Here is a 19,805-nt window from a genome sequence, read left to right as displayed (position 1 = left end):
GTTATTGTTCTGGTACATTTTACTGACTGAGCAATTTTTTATGGTGGGAGTTCCATTGAAGTAAATTCAAATTATATGGGGGCTAAGGAAAGTGTGGCGAGTTTTTGGGCAATATTGTGAATTTTTACCTGAGTGAAAAAGAAAGAAAAGTACCAACCCTGGCTACTGCCTAAAAGGGACCAAATTAAAGAAAGGGACCAGCGGACCAAATGGGGTTGGAAGGAACCATTTTTGGTCTAAACGGACCAAAGTGGCAACCGTGAAAGCGAAGAAAACTACCTTTTAAATTTCTCCACAGACACTGGTGAGTTTCTAGGTGATGACAGCGTTACCACTTGGGCCAGAATCGCGAATAAAAGAACTGGTAACGATATTCGGCTACATAATGTTCTGGGAACTATTTTACCGGTAACACTCAGAATCGGGGCGTAAATGCACGCAATTTAATAAACGTAATCGGACGATAAAATTGAACACGGGCGAATTTTTTCACAAAATTGCGCAGTACGTAACACAATGCAAACTTCAAACAACCTCGTTTTGAATATGAAAGACTTTAAGTTCCATCAATATTATAAACATATTTACTTGAGGAGCGCTCAGTGGATTTCACTAGAATAAGTTGGAACTGTCCAGTATCACAATTAAAAGTTATCGCGCTGTCCAACAATATCCCGGCATACCCTTTATATACAATAATATTAATAACTTAATATCTAACTTCCGAAAATTAATTTGTAGATCGATAAAGTTTGTAACGAACATCTCCATTACGACCGCGAAGTAGTTGGTCAGGGAGGTAATGCAGCGAAGGTGATTCAATTAAGCCAGTCAATTACTTTTAGGTTGTACATTCTCCATGAAAACACATACTGTTACAAAAAAAGTTGCGTTTGTACTGGAACCTCTGCCGGCGCTGTGCATTACTGATTTAGTTCTTAAACGAAACGAAATTATTTTTATAAGTTACTGAATAGTTTGTTATGCATCTCTGGCTAAGACTGTATTCACACACACCAAGTTTTGTTGCACGAACTCATTACTTAACATAGCAGACGCTACACGGCAGCCAAAAAGTAATATTGAAAGCATATGAAGTGAAATCATCGTTAAGTTGATTAACTTTGTGTGTGGCCAATATTTCATGTTACTCATTTTCACTTCTTCATCAGCTAGCTTTTCGGGAGCTGAGTTTTGCAGACACATGTCCTTGTTACCATCGCCGTATGTAAATTTTGTAATTTTTCTCTTTTATCAAAAACAAATTTGATTTTGCTGATTCGGCTGGTTGATGCACATATTAGATTCTGCTCTATAAAGCTCCATCAAAAAGGAATTTCTTGGAAAAAATTATACTCAGCAGGTTTACACTCTAAGCCGATGATATGAAAAGATAAATACATATGAGCCGTTTATTTTGAAAGTGGCATAAGTCATTTCATGTCGTTCAGGTTCAGTGATAATTTGTTTGTATCTCTCCTCGCCTCCAGTGTGTTAGAGTCCAATATCCAAAAGATGCAATTCTTATTATTATTTTATAATTGTAGAACCATCTATATATGCATTCGTTCAAAAATAACAATGCATTTAAGACCATGAGTTGGAAATGACTTATGCCACTTTCAAAATAAACGGCTCATATATGTATTTCTTTTCAATGTATATTATCCTTCTAGTCAGCAAAAATGCCGCCGAAAACAAATAAATAAACAAATAAAAATTTACGCCAGTTTCTCCTCGAAGGTTCTCAGCTTTAACATTGCGTATTGATACTCTATTTATGCAAAATGCTATTATAATTAATTTTTAATATATAATGTATTTTAAGGTTAATTAAATTTTATTTAATATCGTATTTATGTATATGCATTGTCTTGTAATATTATTTGCTTTACAGTTAAAATGTATGTATATGAAATACTCTAAAAAAATATCAACTCCTGCTCATGTTTTCGATTTAATACACTATATATGTATGTTTGTATGTATGTATGTATATATATATTGTATAATCATGTATTCATGCCAATGTTTGTAGAAACATATGTACATACACAATCCACGTATAGATGTGTATGTACTCATATATACATATTATGTATATCTATATACATTAGGGTGGAGTTATACCCTATGGATTTTTTTTTTGTAATGGCCTAGCAATGAACAGTTGTCTTTATAAGAGTTAACCAAAACCACCAAATATTATTTTCGTAGGATGGCGTTTTGAGGTGCCACGAGCCCCAAGAAGATGAGCAAAATATTCGCGATTTTACAAGGCTCATTATTTACATATTTATTTTATTTCTTTTTTAATATACATAACTTTTGTAAAATTACATATTATAACTAAAAACGACAAATTTTAAATGGTGTTTTACAGCTTTTTGTTGATAATAGTATGTATGTTTCTAATCAAGTGAAAATCAGTAGGCTTTGAAATCAATGAGCACAATAACAACAAGCGACAATAAATCAATGACAAAAAAAAAAACAAAAATTTGTACCTACTTGCGCTGGGGCACCTTATTTCTGGTCTAGAAAGGCAACTTTCTGGAGGCCAGCTAACAGCGATTTCGAAAAAAAAAAAATTCACTCCACCCTAATGTACATATATGTACATAAATATTGGCTTTTATCATAAATGAAGATCTTCACCTCAAATAATCGGCGCTTTATTGTTTGCTCTGCTAATTGAGCTTTCATACATACGTACTACATTATATATTTATATATGTATATTTGTAATTGCTTTTTGTCTATGCTATTATGTACCTTTAAAATTTTTCGCTACTTCTATGTTTTCGTTGTTGTAATTTTTTGTTTTCTAAATTAATGTTTTAGTTACTAAATTTTCACTATGAATATATCAAATTTTCTTTTGTCATAAATCACTTTCTAATTCAAATATCTTACTAATAAATCCTAATAATATTTTCTTCATTATAATATCAATAATAATCATAATAATAATTTTGTATATATATATACATATGTATATATATATATATATATATAATTTCTACTTATGTTCCATAATATTCGTTGCATGGGATTTTTACTTAAAGTCGTTTGGTTTTGTATTGTTGTTTAATTGCGTTTTGCAAATTTACAGCTTTCGCAAAATTGTTTGCCTTTAGCGTTAGTTTTACTTTTTAGCTTTGGTTCTTCCTTTAACTATCGAACTTTCACTCTAGTAAAACTATTTTTTTAATTGCTTATCCATTTAATTTTTTTCATGTTTTGTTTTTTTCAACGTTATAGCTCTTTTTTAATAAACTTTTTTTTATTTGGAATGTTAAAGTTTTTTATCTCTTTCGATGCTCTCGATGTTCAACTCCACTTACCAATACAACATTAAAATTTCTTCAGTCGTCCACCAATGATTCAACCTATGCTACCACAATATCTTCATCATTCTCATCACTGCTCTGCGCTGTTGTCGACTCCCCCTCACCTCCACCATTACTGCCATACAAATCTGTTGATTCCTCATTTGGTAATGCATCCTTGAGGCATGACGACTCCAAATGCTTATTTAGGTATGACTTGAGAGCGAATGTCTTGTGACAACGTTTACATTCAAAATTCTTATCGATCGAATGCGTTTGCATGTGTGCTCTCAAATTGGAGCGATCGGCAAACGCTTTGCCGCAATGAGAGCAAGCATATGGTTTCTCTCCAGTGTGTGATCGTAGATGACCTTGTAATAACCATGGTCTCGAGAATAATTTACCGCAAATATCGCAACTGTGCGAAAGTTTATGAGTGAGCAGATGCATGGCAAGCGCTGGCATTGAGACGTATGCTTTGCCGCAAGTATTACACTTTTTTGCTGATTGTGAATCTAGTGAGCGATGAGTCTGTTTGTGTCGTGATAGATTACTAGATGTGGCATACTGTTTGCCACATTCGGAGCACTTGTAGCTACCTCGTTTCTTTTTCACATATGCATCAGCATCTGTAATATTGGAGCCATAGTTATTGGATGAGTGCGATTCTAAAGGCTCTTTATGGCAGCGACTCGCCTTTGTGCGCCCATCTAATATATTAAGACCAAGCTTGATCGATTGATTTAATTTTGTATCAGCCGTTTCATCAAATTTTATTGTATTTACGGAAGTACGTTGCTTTTTGTATGAATCATGTTCATCGATCCACAACTTAAGTGTTGGCTGGAAATTTGAATTGGAATGGCCCGAATCCGATGATGAAGACATATCAATATCAATATCGGATGAGTGATCTGAGTTGGGTGGTGTTAAAGGTGAACAATTATCCGAATTATCAGCTGCAGCATGACTTTCGTATGAGCTGCTACTACCACTGCTTATGTAACGAATTTTCGATGATCCTTGACTATAGGACACTTGCATGTTTAGAGGTGGTGGTGGTGTTTTAACTTCTTGTACAGTGTATACGGCAAAATTATCAGCGGCGATAGTAGCAGCACAAAGTGGTGATGATGGTTCTATTCTCTGCTCTTTGGAAGCACTGGATATTTCATGCATTATGGTTGTTGGTTGTGTTTGGTGCTGAAGTTGATTTTGTACGTGCGCTGAGCTGTTTAGTTTGCGGTTATTTGGTGACTGTTGATGCATTATGGTGACAACACATGGAGGTGTTAATGGTGGTAGACTTTGCGATAGTGAGAGTAGATCGTGGGCGGCTTCGGTCTCTTCTATACTGCGTTCGCGGTAAAATGCTGGCAGCGTTGGTTCCTGTTTGATCGTTAAAGCTGGCGTTTGATTGGAAGATAGATTAGCACTGATACCTCCAGCAGGTGGCGCGTAAAATATAACTTTACCATCTTCAGCAGGCGAGCGACCTACAACGGTTGCGGGGGGTATACCAGAATTGTTTGATGTGATGCCAACATTATTTGAAGTGTTGGCGTTGTTACTCTTGGAATTCCACTTCACCACGTTATGGCGTTGCTCCAGCTTCGCAAAATCTAGAAGAAAAATTAAACACAAATGAACTTTTTAATATTTTTCATTTCATTTTGCTTAAAAGTTTTTTTTGTTTGTTGATAAGGGTTAAAATCATCTGGGCTAAAAGAAAAATATATTTAAATACTTAGTAATACAACAAATTTAAAGAACATTATATTCTGACTTATTTTGTTTTGTTGATTTTCCGACAGGGTGGCTAAGTGATGTGTAATGGAACGATTTTCCGAAAAAAATCCTTCAAAATAGATTTAGTTTTAGTCAATACAACGGCCATTTTACACTATGGTAAGCTCTAATTAAGCAGAGCAAAAGTTTAACACTCCTTATTATTCGAAGTGGTGTTCAGGGGACATAAGAAGACAGACCGTAGTAATTCTGAGAGAAGTGTTTTGGCAGGCCTGTAACTGGTTTAGTACATTTTGTGTAGTAGCTCTTTCCGCTAGTTCATCGCCGCCACAATTCCTAGACATACCACTGTGACCTGGGACCTACAATACCGCTGTGATGGTAACTTGGAAACAGGAAAGAAAATATTTCACATACATACAAGTTATCACACCTGTAATCCCAATACTAACTAATGGCGCACCCTTTACTCACGTTGCCGTGCATGTGACCTCTTCATTGCCCCAAATAGCACTTTCGCTGACTCAGTACACGCGCAAGCGATCGGTAACACAATACAACCAATAAGGCGTGAGAAGTGCAGCATAAGCAGCATTGGCCTATACACTCAACTCATCGATTATGAAATGTCGGCTGGTGGTGGGATCTGCAACGTAGGCATAAGTAAGTTAGACTTAAAAGTTAGTTGGTAACAAAAGAATATGTTTTAGATTAGTCGTATTAGTGAGTGCAACGAGTGCACAATAAATCTAGCTCAGTATCAACTTAACTAAATTTGTGTATTTCCTTTGGTCGGTGAACAGTGAGTTCACCGCAACTTTAATTTTTTAACAGTTCCCCTTTCGAGAACTGTAAGTGGCGCCCGATACAGCGGGTGCAAAGTGGACAAAAAGTGTTTAAGTGTTCAGTTGAGAATAGACAAAAAATTAAATCCCCAAAGAACTAAGTGAACTATTAAAAAAAAAAAAAATTTTTTTTTTCAAAAAAGCGTTTAATCCAATGAGAAACTGGCTTTTGTGAGTATAATCTAATCACATTATATTTCCCTTTTCTTCTCCTATTTTTACAGTAATAAAATCATGGACTCTGAAGAAATCAGGAAGTCACTAACGGAGACGAATGGGGCTATCAATGCCATTCTCTCCCAACTGAAGAAAATGGACCAAAGGCTCAAAAGCGTCGAGTCGAAAAATAACGATGAGTCTTTGTCAGGGCTCAGTAGTAATCTGGAGAGGCTAGAAGCCCAAGTAGAAGAAGTGCGCAGGCAGTCATCGGATAGCAGGCCAGAACCGGCTGTAGAACAGCTAGTTAGTCCTCGGACGGAGGTCGAGCTAGCGGAGGTGGCTAAACTGCCGGACTGCGTAAAAGAGTTGCAGGTATTCGATGAATCACGGGAGCACTACGGCTCCTGGGTCCATAGTGTAGAACAGGTAATAAAGGATTACGAAATAGTGCGGCATAAGCCGATTTACGCAGCCATCTTGAGGCACATTAGGGGGAAGATTAGGGGAGCAGCAGACTCTGCATTACTTGCGCACAATATACTAGATTCCGACTGGGGCAGGGTAAAGGAAATTCTTTCCCTGCATTACGCTGATATGAGGGATATAGAAACGTTGGAGCAGCAATTGACGTTAATGTCACAAGGGCGTCAGAAGATGTCCGACTTTTATGCGCAGGTTCAAAAACAACTGTCCCTAATGATTAATACCATAAAGGCCGAAAAGTATACACACGGGGAAACAGTAGAGGCATTGGCAGAGGCACATCGTCGAAGAGCATTAGATGTCTTCATTAGGGGCCTAAACGGGGATCTGCCTGCCCTTCTCCTAGTTCAGAACTTGAAAACACTACCCGAAGCATATTCGGCATGTCTGAAAATTTTAAATGTAGACCGCAGGAACCCTATTTACCGCCCACCCTTTCACAGGGATAATAAAAATTTTAATGAGAACTACCAACCTTCAGCCCCAAAATTTTTTAAAAGGAATTATTCCAACCACGACCAGGGTTATCCCGCGCAAAGAAATTCAGTTCAACCAAATGGCAACCGCGTGCGGCAGAATGGCAACCAACAAAGGCCTAGACCTTCCTACTCAGGATCAGCGCAAACCCGAATAAGCAATCAGTCTACCCAAAATTTGAGAAGCAACAGCACCCCATTGGCGGTGGCAAGAGCAGAAGCAGAACCATCAACTCAAACCCGCCAGATAGGTGGCACTCGATTTTCAGATATGACAGCGCCAAGAGGGGTACAAGTTCCCCAGGATATTCAGACAGAAACCCTAGCAAGCAGCAAAAACTTTTCCATCTAGTACCGGTTGATGAAGAACAAATCGAAACCAACAAAGAACAAACCACGGGGGACCAAGTAAATTTTACCATGGGAGCCTCGTGCCCGGCGTACCTTATCTAGAGTACGCAACGCAGGATTTAGGTATTTTAGAATTTCTAGTGGATACAGGGACGAGCAAAAATTATATAAGCGAACGCGTAGCTCAAAATACTACGCCAGGAGAAAAACCGTTTAAAGTAACTTCCGCAGGAGGAACTATAAATGTAGACAGGAAAATATGCGGACATTTTTTTAAATTCGTAGGCATAGATATTCCCACCACATTTTTTGTTCTTCCAGGGCTTAGATCATTTGATGGGATAATAGGGGATGACACGCTGTCGGAAATTAAAGCAGTCCTAGACAAGGAGCTCAACACTCTCATTTTAAAACCAGATATTGTGATGCCCCTTAAGCGGAAGGAGGCGCAGCAGGTCAACAGCATTACCTTAAACATTCCTTTCGGCAATGATTCACGCACCTTACAAAAAATAAACTCTACGAGATCCTACATCGATATGAAAATTTATTCGGCCCAGTTGACCGAGGCATGGAAATCCAAACCAATGTCCAGGCAGAAATCAGAACCACAACCGAAAACCCCATTTACACTAAAAGCTACCCCTACCCCGTTAATATGCGCGAGGAGGTGGAAAAGCAAATCCGAGACTTACTAGCAGAAGTCATAATTCGTCCTTCAAAAAGTCCCTACAACTCACCCATATGGATTGTCCCAAAGAAATCCCAGGCAGATGGGGGAAAAAATTATAGAATGGTGATAGACTTCAAACGGCTAAATGCCGTAACCATCCCTGACACCTATCCCATACCTGACATTAATGGCACCATTGCGAGTCTCTGTAGTGCAAAGTATTTTACAACACTTGACCTAACTTCGGGATTTCACCAGATCCCAATGAAAGAAAGTGATATACCAAAAACGGCATTTTCCACCATGAATGGAAAATACGAATTTTTGCGGCTTCCTTTCGGTCTCAAAAATGCACCCTCTATCTTCCAGAGCATAATAGACGACGTGTTAAAAGAATTTATAGGTCGTATTTGCTTTGTATACATCGACGAAATTATAATCTTTAGTAAGGATGAAACCACTCATCTAAAGGGCATTGAGACTATCCTTGCCAGGCTCCTAGCCGCGGGTCTCAAGGTTAACCTTGAGAAGACGCACTTCCTAAAAACAAGCGTAGAATTTCTTGGCTATATTGTGACCTCTGAGGGAATACTTCCTGACCCAAAGAAAGTAAATTCCATTAAAAACATGCTGCCTCCGTCTAACTTAAAGGCGCTTAAGAGTTTCCTAGGACTAACATCATAATATCGTAAATTCATTCGAGATTACGCAAAAATTGCAAAACCTCTTACCAACCTCACACGAAGAGAACACGCACAGGTAAGGGCAACACAATCGAAAAAGGTACCCATTAACTTGAACAAGGAAGCACAGGAAGCGTTCGCGAATCTCAAAGAGATACTGACGACCTCCGAGGTCCGGACTTTCCCTAACTTCGACAAATCTTTTAACCTTACGACCGATGCCTCCGATTTCGCTATTGGAGCGGTGCTATCACAGGACTATGACGGCAAAGACAAGCCCATAGCATTCATATCGAGAAGCCTAACTACTACAGAAGAGACGTACGCAACAAACGAAAAAGAAATGCTTGCTATCGTGTGGGCTTTGGATAACCTTCGGAACTACCTGTATGGAGCAAAAAAAATACGAATATTTACAGATCACCAACCCCTAACCTTCTCTTTAAGTAACCGAAACTACAACGCCAAGCTAAAACGTTGGAAGGCCAGGATCGAAGAATATAATTACGAAATAATTTATAAACCTGGCAAATCTAACGTCGTAGCTGACGCACTGTCCCGACTCAAAACTCATGCAAACCCCCTTACAACGTCCACATACGATGCCGCTAGTCAAAATGCAACCACAGGGTCAACAGCGGATTCTGGCAGCGAGGCCGGTGATACCGTATATAGTGCAGAACAGGACAACTCCGACCTTATACCCTTCGTTGAAGTTCCCATAAACGTATTTAGAAACCAGATTTTATTTGGGGGTAGGCTAGAAATATTTGAAGAACCCCATCCAGGTTACTCGCGACATTATTTAAAGATAGATGGAGTCGGCGAAGAGGAGCTCATTAATGTTCTGAAGGAAAAACTTAGGCCAAACGTTATTAACGGAATTAAAATACCAGAGAGTAAATTAGGACTTCTTCAGAAAGTATACCTGGAAAATTTCATGCAATATAAGATCTGAGTAGCTCAGTGCATTGTAGAGGATCTGAGAGATCCCGACAGAATCTGTGAAGTAGTATGGGTGGAGCACAAAAGAGCTCATCGCAACGCCAATGAGAATAAAAAACAAATTTTAGAGAGGTACTACTTTCCAAGAATGAGCAGCATAATCAGGGGCTATGTCTCGTCTTGCGAAACTTGTAAAATCAGTAAATATGACAGACGTCCCAATAAACCGGAGTTACAAAACACACCTATCCCATCGCGTCCTTGCGAAATAATTGACGTCGATATATTCGAAATACAAGGAGAAAAATTTCTCAGCTGCATTGACAAATTTTCTAAGTTCGCAAAACTCTTTCACCTAAGAAATAAGTCCACTTTGCACCTCAAGGACAAAATAGTCAAACTCTTGCACTACTTTACGACCCCAGATATCCTCGTGACCGACAACGAGCGCGGTCTTATTAGCCCAATAATAAAAAATCTTTTAGAGTCATTGGGAGTTATGTTGTATCGTACACCTTCTCAGAGAAGCGAGGTGAACGGTCAAGTCGAAAGGCTTCATTCCACCTTAATCGAAATTATCAGATGCCTGATGGTAGATAGCCCTAGGTTAAAAATCAAAGAGCTAGTAAATATAGCAGTAGATCGCTATAATAACTCCATTCATTCCGTTATAAACCGGAAACCCACTGAGGTATTTTTCAATCGCGCAAAAGCGGCTAATTACCAGTAACTCCTCGAAAAAAGCAAGAAAACAAATGAATATTTAAAAACCTTACTGACTCAGAAACAACTAGCGTATATTGAACGGCACAATAAAAGAAGATCTCTACCGGAGCGTTATGATGAAAATGATATCATATACGTGAAGGACAAACAGATCAAGGGAAAGCAAAAAGAAATTGTCGCAAAAGATAACAAGGTGTCCGTAACCACAGTTAGTGGGAAAAAAATCCACTAAACCCACATTAGAAATGTCAAACGCAGGAATACAGCACTTGAAACTGAAAATGATATTTATTTGTTTGAATAAAAAAAAAAAAAAAAAAAAAAAAAAAAAAAAAAAAAACATTAAAAAAACCAAAGATACAGAGATAAATTAATTCTCAGAAAAACCTTTTTTTATTGAAACAAAGGACATGTTCATTACTACAAGAGCCCGGCTTATTAGTGGGACAAATCGTGCCTTAGTAGCGGGTGGCGCCATCGAATTTGACAAATGGCTACGCTGTCTTCAAAACGGATCACACGATCCCCCATAGTTAGTTCGAGAAAAGTATGGACCTCTATCCCACAAAAGAATTTAAACCGAATCTATACAAAGATATTGATACTTAATCATTCGCCTAATCCGGAGGATGAAAAAAGAAAAAAAAAAAAAAAAGACAAAGAAGAAAAAAAGAATACAAAATATGAATAATTTTTATTGCAAACTTGCGCCTAATCCGCAAGAAAAAAGAGAAAAATAGTTTTGCGCCTAATCCGCATAACATATATTGGTACTTAATCCTTGCGATGAAAAAAGAAAATTTTATAAAAAATACTGATAAAAAAGAAAGCAATGAAAGAATAATTGGACTTGCAAGCTTGCGCCTAAAAAAAAAAAAGAAAGAAATAAATTTTATCCTCTTCGCCTAATCCGTTGAGTGAAAGAAAAGATTATCCTCTTCGCCTAATCCGTTGAGTGAAAGAAAGAAAAAATTATCCTCTTCGCCTAATCCGTTGAGTGAAAGTAAGAAAAAATTCTCCTCTTCGCCTAATCCGTTGAGTGAAAGAAAGAAAAAATTATCCTCTTCGCCTAATCCGTTGAGTGAAAGAAAGAAAAAATTATCCTCTTCGCCTAATCCGTTGAGTGAAAAAAAAAAAAAAAAAAAAATTATCCTCTTCACCTAATCCGTTGAGTTTCTTTCACTCAATTAAATAGTAAAAAATAGTAAGCTTATGCGCCTAATCCGCTAAGCAAAATGATAAATATAATCCGCAAAACACATATTGATACTCCTTGCGCCTAATCCGCAGGAAAAAAAAAAAATTGTTTTTTCTTGCTTTTGATTTACTTATTTTCATTTCACTTTATTTTAATTAATTTTTCACCTTTTATTTAGTTATTTGCATCTAACTAAATTTTTTTTTTTATCCTTCTTTTTATTTAAATTAACACTAACACACTAACCGAAACTAAAGCAATTAACAATCATAAAATGTAAAGTATAATCAAAAATAAATAAACATAAAATTGTTGCTCTCTTACAATGTCATAACACTAAAATTCCGAAACAAACATATTCCTTTGAAATTAACTTCAATTTTAAACTTAGAAGAAAAAAGAAAAAATACAAACAATCTTGTAAAACAAATATTTGTGATTAAGCTAACAATTACTAACACACTAACACTAATAACATCCTTCCAGATTCCCACTGCTGGCATCAGCCATCAGCGCCCTCCATATATTTCACTATAAAACCCCAATCATAACTATCCAAAACGGGAATGGATGGATCATTGGTGGATCCTTCAAGCTGGTTCACGTTATTAATCTAAAGCAATATGTTACAATTATGACGCAAATGGAAAGTTTGGCAAACCGTTTAATGAAAACCGCTGACGACCAGATTTTAGCGCATCTCTACATCAACCAAACATTGGAACGACTTGAAGAACTTACGGGTAGCACAGGTAAAGCAAGGGTCAGTCGCTCTATAGACTGGATAGGCTCAGCATGGAAATGGTTAACAGGATCACCAGATGCAACCGACTGGAACTACATTCTCCACAGCCAAAATGAAGTCATTCAAAGCAATAACCACCAATATAAGATCAATGAAAAACTTTTCGCCGCCACCCAGGAAGTCCTAAAGAAAATCGACGAGGTGGTGAATCGCACTAACTACATAGCGAAAGAAAATGAGGCGACGGAATTTGATCGAAATGCACTACACAACATCCTGCTCATTCGCGAAGAGGTAAACGAAATTGTGCGGGCATGTCAACTGGCAAAACGGGGCATTGTCAACACGAATCTACTTGACACAGATGAGGTCAACCAGGTACTGTCAGAAGTAGAGACCCTTCCATACCAGAACGTAATGGAGGCTATTGAATACGTTATACACGTATCAGTATACACGAATGGGACATTTCTCCTCTACGTGCTCTCGATGCCAAAAGTAACAGCTAACAAATATAATTTTCTGATCACTCGCGCTGGCATCTACGAAATAAGCAACTTGATCTACCGTTTGACAGGATGCTCGTAAACCAAGAGGAAACATACGGAGTGACGGGAAATTGCATGGAAATCAGTTCATATACAATATGTAAGTCAGAATCCTTGTCGAAATTGGAAGAGGACAGCTGCATTCCACGACTACTAAAAGGTGGAGACGCTAGCTGCCAGTTCACCAGACGAAACGGATCAATTATAGAATTGGTAAACGACAACACAATATTCCTCTCAAACTACCAAGGCATGATCAGTAGCAGCAATGCCTCAAGCACTATTAATGGCACCTATATTATCCAACTAAGCAACGAAACAGTCAAGATAGGTGACCAAGTATTTTCCAACAACGAGGTAATGACAGCGCAGGCGTTGCCAGCCGTCCTTTCGAATGTCAGGAATCACACAATGAAGGTCAACCTAGAATATGTGCACGACATCACGATGGAGAATGTTAAGTATCTAGGATACGTTAATGAGAAGACCAATTTTTCTATCGTTACAGAAGCCCTAACAATATGCGCAATAATCGTGGTCGCTGCTATCCTATGGAGATGGTACATTAGAAAACCAGACCTCCCAGAAATCTCTGAACATTGGAGCTGTGGCACGAACACCAATAATATCACGAAGGGCATATCCACATATAAAATTGATTACCCAGAAGCTAGCCTACCAGCAGAAAGTAATAGCCATTCGGTACATACCATAACCCCCTCACGTTTTTCATTTGATCTGCGAGACGCAGATCTTTAAAGGGGGAGGAGTTATCACACCTGTAATCCCAATACTAACTAATGGCGCACCCTTTACTCACGTTGCCGTGCATGTGACTTCTTCATTGCCCCAAATAGCACTTTCGCTGACTCAGTACACGCGCAAGCGATCGGTAACACAATACAACCAATAAGGCGTGAGAAGTGCAGCATAAGCAGCATTGGCCTATACACTCAACTCATCGATTATGAAATGTCGGCTGGTGGTGGGATCTGCAACGTAGGCATAAGTAAGTTAGACTTAAAAGTTAGTTGGTAACAAAAGAATATGTTTTAGATTAGTCGTATTAGTGAGTGCAACGAGTGCACAATAAATCTAGCTCAGTATCAACTTAACTAAATTTGTGTATTTCCTTTGGTCGGTGAACAGTGAGTTCACCGCAACTTTAATTTTTTAACAGTTCCCCTTTCGAGAACTGTAAGTTACATGCAGGCAGCAGCAAAGAGCAGCATTTATTACTCACACATACACACGCATATAACTGGAAGGCACAACGTGAATATCAGATACATACAGGAGAAATAAATAAGCAGCTTTTCACGAAAAGCCTAGACCTTAGGAGAATTATGCGAAAGAGGCAGCGCAAGCTGAGGAATAATGAATTAGTTTGATTACATCACGCTATTAATGAAGAACGCGAGCATTGTAATTTTCAAGTACTACTGCCACAGTAGAGTTGTAAATATAGAACATTAAGCCATACTGAATACTTGAGTTATTTATTGAACAGTAGTGATTCGAACTATAGAAGAAGGTGCATAATTAGAATTCGTTACAGTATATATACAATACAACAAATTGTTCAGATAAGAGATTTAACGTAATTTCTTCTTCATTTAAATATCTAGAAGCTTGAAACTTCACAAGATGCCCACACATATATCATAAATTGCTGTCTGAAACAATCGCTAAGATCGGTCGTGTATATAATATATATCCTATAAAACTGATTGATCAGATTTTATGGGTTTTTGAAATGTCAAAACATTTTTGTTCAGCTTCATTCGTGAAAAGTATGAAGTCTTTGGCACAGCCGAAGACAGTCCCGTCCTTTCTTGTATTTTTTTTTTATTATGGTTAAAATCAAGATGTCATAGCAGTTTGAAAGGAGCGCTGTTTTACCTTATTTAAAAAATAAAATAATTAAAAAAATTTGTTTGAGTTAAACGTGAAATTTCTAAAAATGTGAGGCGTAGCATAACATTATTAAGGTTCAGTTAGCCTTATATATAACTATCAATAGAAATTTGAGTCCAACGATTTTATTTAATTGTCTGATCAACGCCCTAGATTGACGAGTAGTGTGATGACTAGTACCTAGGACCTACATAATTATTTTATAGCTTTTAATATTATTATTACTACATGTAAGTGATGTTTTCAATAAAACTGTTTAACTTAAAAAATTTTTTTTTAATTATTTTATTTTCAAGCTTTTAGTCTTTCTTTAATTGCCTATTATTTCTCATTCTATTTAGTTCATTTAGTGACTCATTACTACACGGACTCTTTCCTGACAACTTGTTGCAATCTAAGTCCTCAATACATAATCCTTCCAAAGACTTTACGCAACTCTGCGCCAGGTATGCTTGTCCCTCCTCGAACTCCAAAATATTTTCATGTCACTTCTATCGAACTGTATGTAATATTCGTTCCAAATATGAGCCAGATCATATTTCTATTCATGTATGTATTATGTGTTCCAAATATGAGCCAAATGGGACCACACATACGATTTTATTGAATATCTCGATCATTGCGCCACCTAGCGGCGATTTTGTTCTTATTATTGCATTGTCATCGGGTTCTGAACTATATTCCAAGTTTCAAGCTTGTAGCTTATCGGGAAGTTACTTAAATTTCAATTACAAAAAAAGTGCTGCCTGTCCAACCAGCCTGTCAAGTCAACCTAAATAAAACCGTTTAATAAGAAAGTTATTGACCTCTTTAAAGTGAGTTTAAAGGTTGATTTTCCTTATTATTTCTATTTTTGCCCTCGACTTGATATATAAGTTTACCTATCCAGCTGTTTCACGTTTTCTGCACCGAAACGGTAGTAAACTGTTATCGATGCCTAGGAGTACGCTTCTTACTCGATCCAACTAAACTTTACAATGGAATGAAGTTTGAGTTAGCACCTTTTTTTCAGTAATTTTCGCGATTCTTGACAATAAACACACACTTTTCTTACACCACTATGTGCAGAAGTTATCCACTTTCCATCAGCATCAAAACGTAGTTTGAGTGAAAAGCGGAGTTAGCCGCTTTTACCGTAGCATTGTCGATATATTATTGTTAATGAGCTCAAAGCCATTGAGCTCGATTTCGATACCACAACAGCGTAAATTACGTACATTTAGCCTCGACAGATGTATCCCAACCGCACATTTTTTTCCACCTTAGATAATAGTTTCAACATTATATTTAAGCGTAAGATCAAATAATAAATGGTCATTAATTTTGCATTTAAATCCACTTATACATTACCACATGTAAGCACCTGCGACGAAAGCTTGTTGAATATTTGCTCTTCGTAAAGGGTCGCGCATACGCCATGGTGGACCGTATATCATCCACATATGGTGCTACAACGAAATTTCCTGCGTATTACAGTAATGAAAGGTGTTGCCAATGTTAAATGAAATTTGATTATGGAGAAGCAGGAGTATAGTTATGGTAAAAAAAATATGTAATCAGCAAAGGGCTTTAATCTAAAGTTACACGTATGTATTTATTAGGCATAACAATTTTTTCGATTTTTATAATCCCGATATTTTCGGAATGCCCTTGTTGAAATCCCGGGATCAGTCCTGGGATCCATCCCGGGATTAAGAAATTAATTACTTTGCTACAGCTTAACTTGACAAACGTGCATCAATACTGTTTATGCACCCTCGACTGCAAAATTAATAAATAAAAAAATTTAGAAAACATGTTCTATTTAAAAAAATATTATTTATTTTATTTAGTAACAATAGAAAAATTACAAGTACACAGATTTGTGGATATTTAATAATGATTACATGCTGCATGTATATATTTGATAAAGGAATATAAAGCACATATTTCCAAGCGATATAGATGCAAAAAAAATTAATACAAATTTATTAATTCATTTTAATACGGATTAATAAAAATTAATTGAAGTGCTTTAGTCTCGCTAAATCTCAAAGCCGGTCAAATTTGCATAATTTTTTTTGATGATTAAAAACAATTTTTTTGGAAAAGTAAGCAAACCAATTTTCGGGCAGGACAAAATCTGCTGGGCACATTTGTTGATAAATTATACTATTTTACCTTGGCCAATTTTTCGCGAAGTTTTGCACCTAGTTTGTAGTTCTTATCTATATACTTTATTTACTTTACGGTTGCCACACCATGTTTTGATTTGGGACCATTAATCGAAAAAAGGACCAAAGTTCAAAAAGAAGGGACTAAACTAGTTTTTTTATTGATGTACAAAAAATGGCAAATTAGATTGAAATAAACTCCAATTTATAGCGCAATAAGACACAGTTGCGCTCTGTTCTATATTTTATACATTAAATACAAAATTAATCATTCTTTTTTCCCAAAAAGATAAAACAACGTATATATACGGCCTCACATTAAAACTCAGAAGTTTTGAAAGTTTCTATTTTGTAACAATGGTATCGGGAGGGGTGTCAAACGACGCACCTTGAGCTCAGTTTTAATAATTCGAAGGCGGAAAAAAATTTGAATTTTTGAAAATAGATATATCAAGGAATAAACCGAAAAATTACCCCGTATCCCTTCGAAGCCGGGTGTGGGATTCATAGTATTTTTACGCAGAACACTTTTCTGTGATGGTGGCATTTGGCTTATAAAAAATTACCCTGGACAGACAAGGCGTGATATCAAAACTAAATCCGTGCAAAATCCCGTCCTACAAAAGTATATAAACTTGCAATTCTGTAACTGACATTGAATTTGAATATACAATTAGCCACTGACTTCCTACATATTCCAGAGTGACACAAAGAGTAAAAAATTGTCAAGTATTTTGTGTAGCTCAACACCACCTTTGGAATAAATGCTTTTCGAAAAGTAACACTTTTGACACTTTTTACAAGGCAGTTTTAGTACACAACTTTGAGTGTAAAACTTTTCGTATGCAAGTCGATATACTCTTACATTGTTTAATTTTGCATCACTTTTATTAATTAATTAATGACAAAAGTGTTTAACGAAAAGTTTTTAATAAACGATCGTTGAGTACGTTGTTTCATCTACAATGAACGAAAATTTGGTTGCCCTAAGATCTAATATTATTTTGTTAGTGCTTCCTTGCCTAACTTATCTGTTACGTAATTTGTCCTCGTTTTGTCCAATTTTAATAACAGTATAGTTTTCGTGCGACACAGACCTAGTAATTGTGGTAAAAAGATCATTAGACTAAAAGGTTGATAATATGTGGGTTAGTGAAAATAGATTGCAATCAACAGTGTTGTGTATTTTTACCGCAGTGAAAAAGTAAAAGAAGTATCAAAATCGTGACTGCCCACCAAAAGGGACCAAAATTTAAAAAATGGGACCAGCGGACCAGGTGGGTTTGGAGAGGACCATTTTTGGCCCAAATGGACCAAAGCAGCAACCGTGCTTTACTTTGTTACTTTAAGTTAGCAAAAAAAATTGCACTGCTGAAAGGTGCCCGCCAATTAATTTTTCTAAAATTTTCACCACATTTTCAATTTTCTTTCGGTAATTGTTTTACAAAAATATAAATTATTTTATAACATATAATTAAACATAAAATTAAGAGATGGTTATGGTTACGGTTTATTCATTTTTTCTTCCTTCGTAACATAGTAACATAAGTTAATATCATTTAGATTGAAATATAAAGCGCCAAATACACGACACGAACATTTCCGCGAACATTCCGAAATCTTGTTCGCAGCTTTGGCCATACAAATTGCAAAATATGTTTTTGTTTTCAATTATTGGATATTTTTACAGCTCTCTCTGGTACCGTATAGCGATTCAGATGAATCTTTCGTTGATTTAAATGGTTTGGAAAGTTTAAAAGAAGTCAAGGAGGAAACGTGTCTTGGGAAAAGGGGCTACAGAAAGCAAAAGAGAATACCTAAAAGGCTGCAAAAAGATAAGAAAAAAATACCAGTGTTTTGCCCAACCCGTGCTTAAAGAAAAAATGTCCAAATTCGTGTCATGATAAAATTTCTGAAGATGAAAGAGTAAGAATAAATGAACATTTTTGGGGAATCGGCAACAAAATTAGACAGAAATCTTGGCTGTCTTCTTGTGTTAAACAAGTCGATATTAAAAGGCGAAATGGAGAAAGTGACAGAAAAAAGTTCAGCTTTAATTATTTTATCAATATAAATAATAGCAGTTTTAAAATTTGTCAACAATTTTTATTGAAAACGTTGAACATTTCACGAACGATTTTAATATCCGTAATAAAAAATAGAAGTTCGTATAAAACTTGCCTTGAAAATATAAAAAAGCCAACTGCACACAACAAATCTGAGGAAGCAAGCATATCGCTAGTAAAATCCTTTATAGAACAATTACCAGCGGTTCCTTCACATTATTTCAGGAATAAAAGTACAAAATTCGCCATTCATCAGCATATTGACCATTTAATGCTTCTTCAGGAGTTTCTGGTGTCTCGCTGTCTTTTAAACCATTTATGTTATTAAGTGTTTGATACTGTTTCCTTGGCCTGTCTCGTTGACCTGTATAAACATATGCTGGTCGTCCAGGTCCGCGTTTTTGTATTTCATGTTTTTGTATTTCTTGTTCATCACTTTCAGCTTCGTCAGGAGTTGCATACTCTTCTTCTTCACTTTTTATTACATGCTCGACTACTTCTTCTGTTAATTGTTCATTTTCTTTAATTTCAGTAGATTCCAGACGTATAATGTTTGTCGCAAAATCATCATTTATATCTGACAAGTCACTTTCTGACGTAGTACTCTTACAAAAATCGCCTTCTACAAATTTAACATCACGCCGCTCTATAATAGCACGTTTTTGCCTGTCATATAAGCGATATGCTTTTGCTGTTTTTGAATATCCGACAAATATATACTCATGGCCTTTTGCTTCAAATTTCTTCTTACTTGTT

The 19,805-nt window shown here is 36.6% G+C and overlaps 1 protein-coding gene across 1 annotated transcript in view; it reads right to left on the bottom strand.

Moving 5' to 3' along the window:
• Positions 1-2,911: 2,911 nt before the first annotated feature.
• LOC137254595 (uncharacterized) overlaps positions 2,912-19,805 on the bottom strand; it is a 94,042-nt gene continuing 77,148 nt past the window's right edge. Inside the window, exon 3 of the mRNA XM_067792382.1 lies at positions 2,912-4,954. Coding sequence (XP_067648483.1) covers positions 3,393-4,954 — 1,562 coding nt within the window. The 3' untranslated portion in view covers positions 2,912-3,392. The remainder of the gene's footprint in view (positions 4,955-19,805) is intronic.

This window comes from Eurosta solidaginis, chromosome 5 (assembly GCF_040869045.1).
Source record: "Eurosta solidaginis isolate ZX-2024a chromosome 5, ASM4086904v1, whole genome shotgun sequence".
Classification (NCBI taxonomy): Eukaryota; Metazoa; Arthropoda; class Insecta; order Diptera; family Tephritidae; genus Eurosta; species Eurosta solidaginis.
Note: the sequence above shows the minus strand (reverse complement) of the source record. Positions and strands in the feature narration are given on the sequence as shown.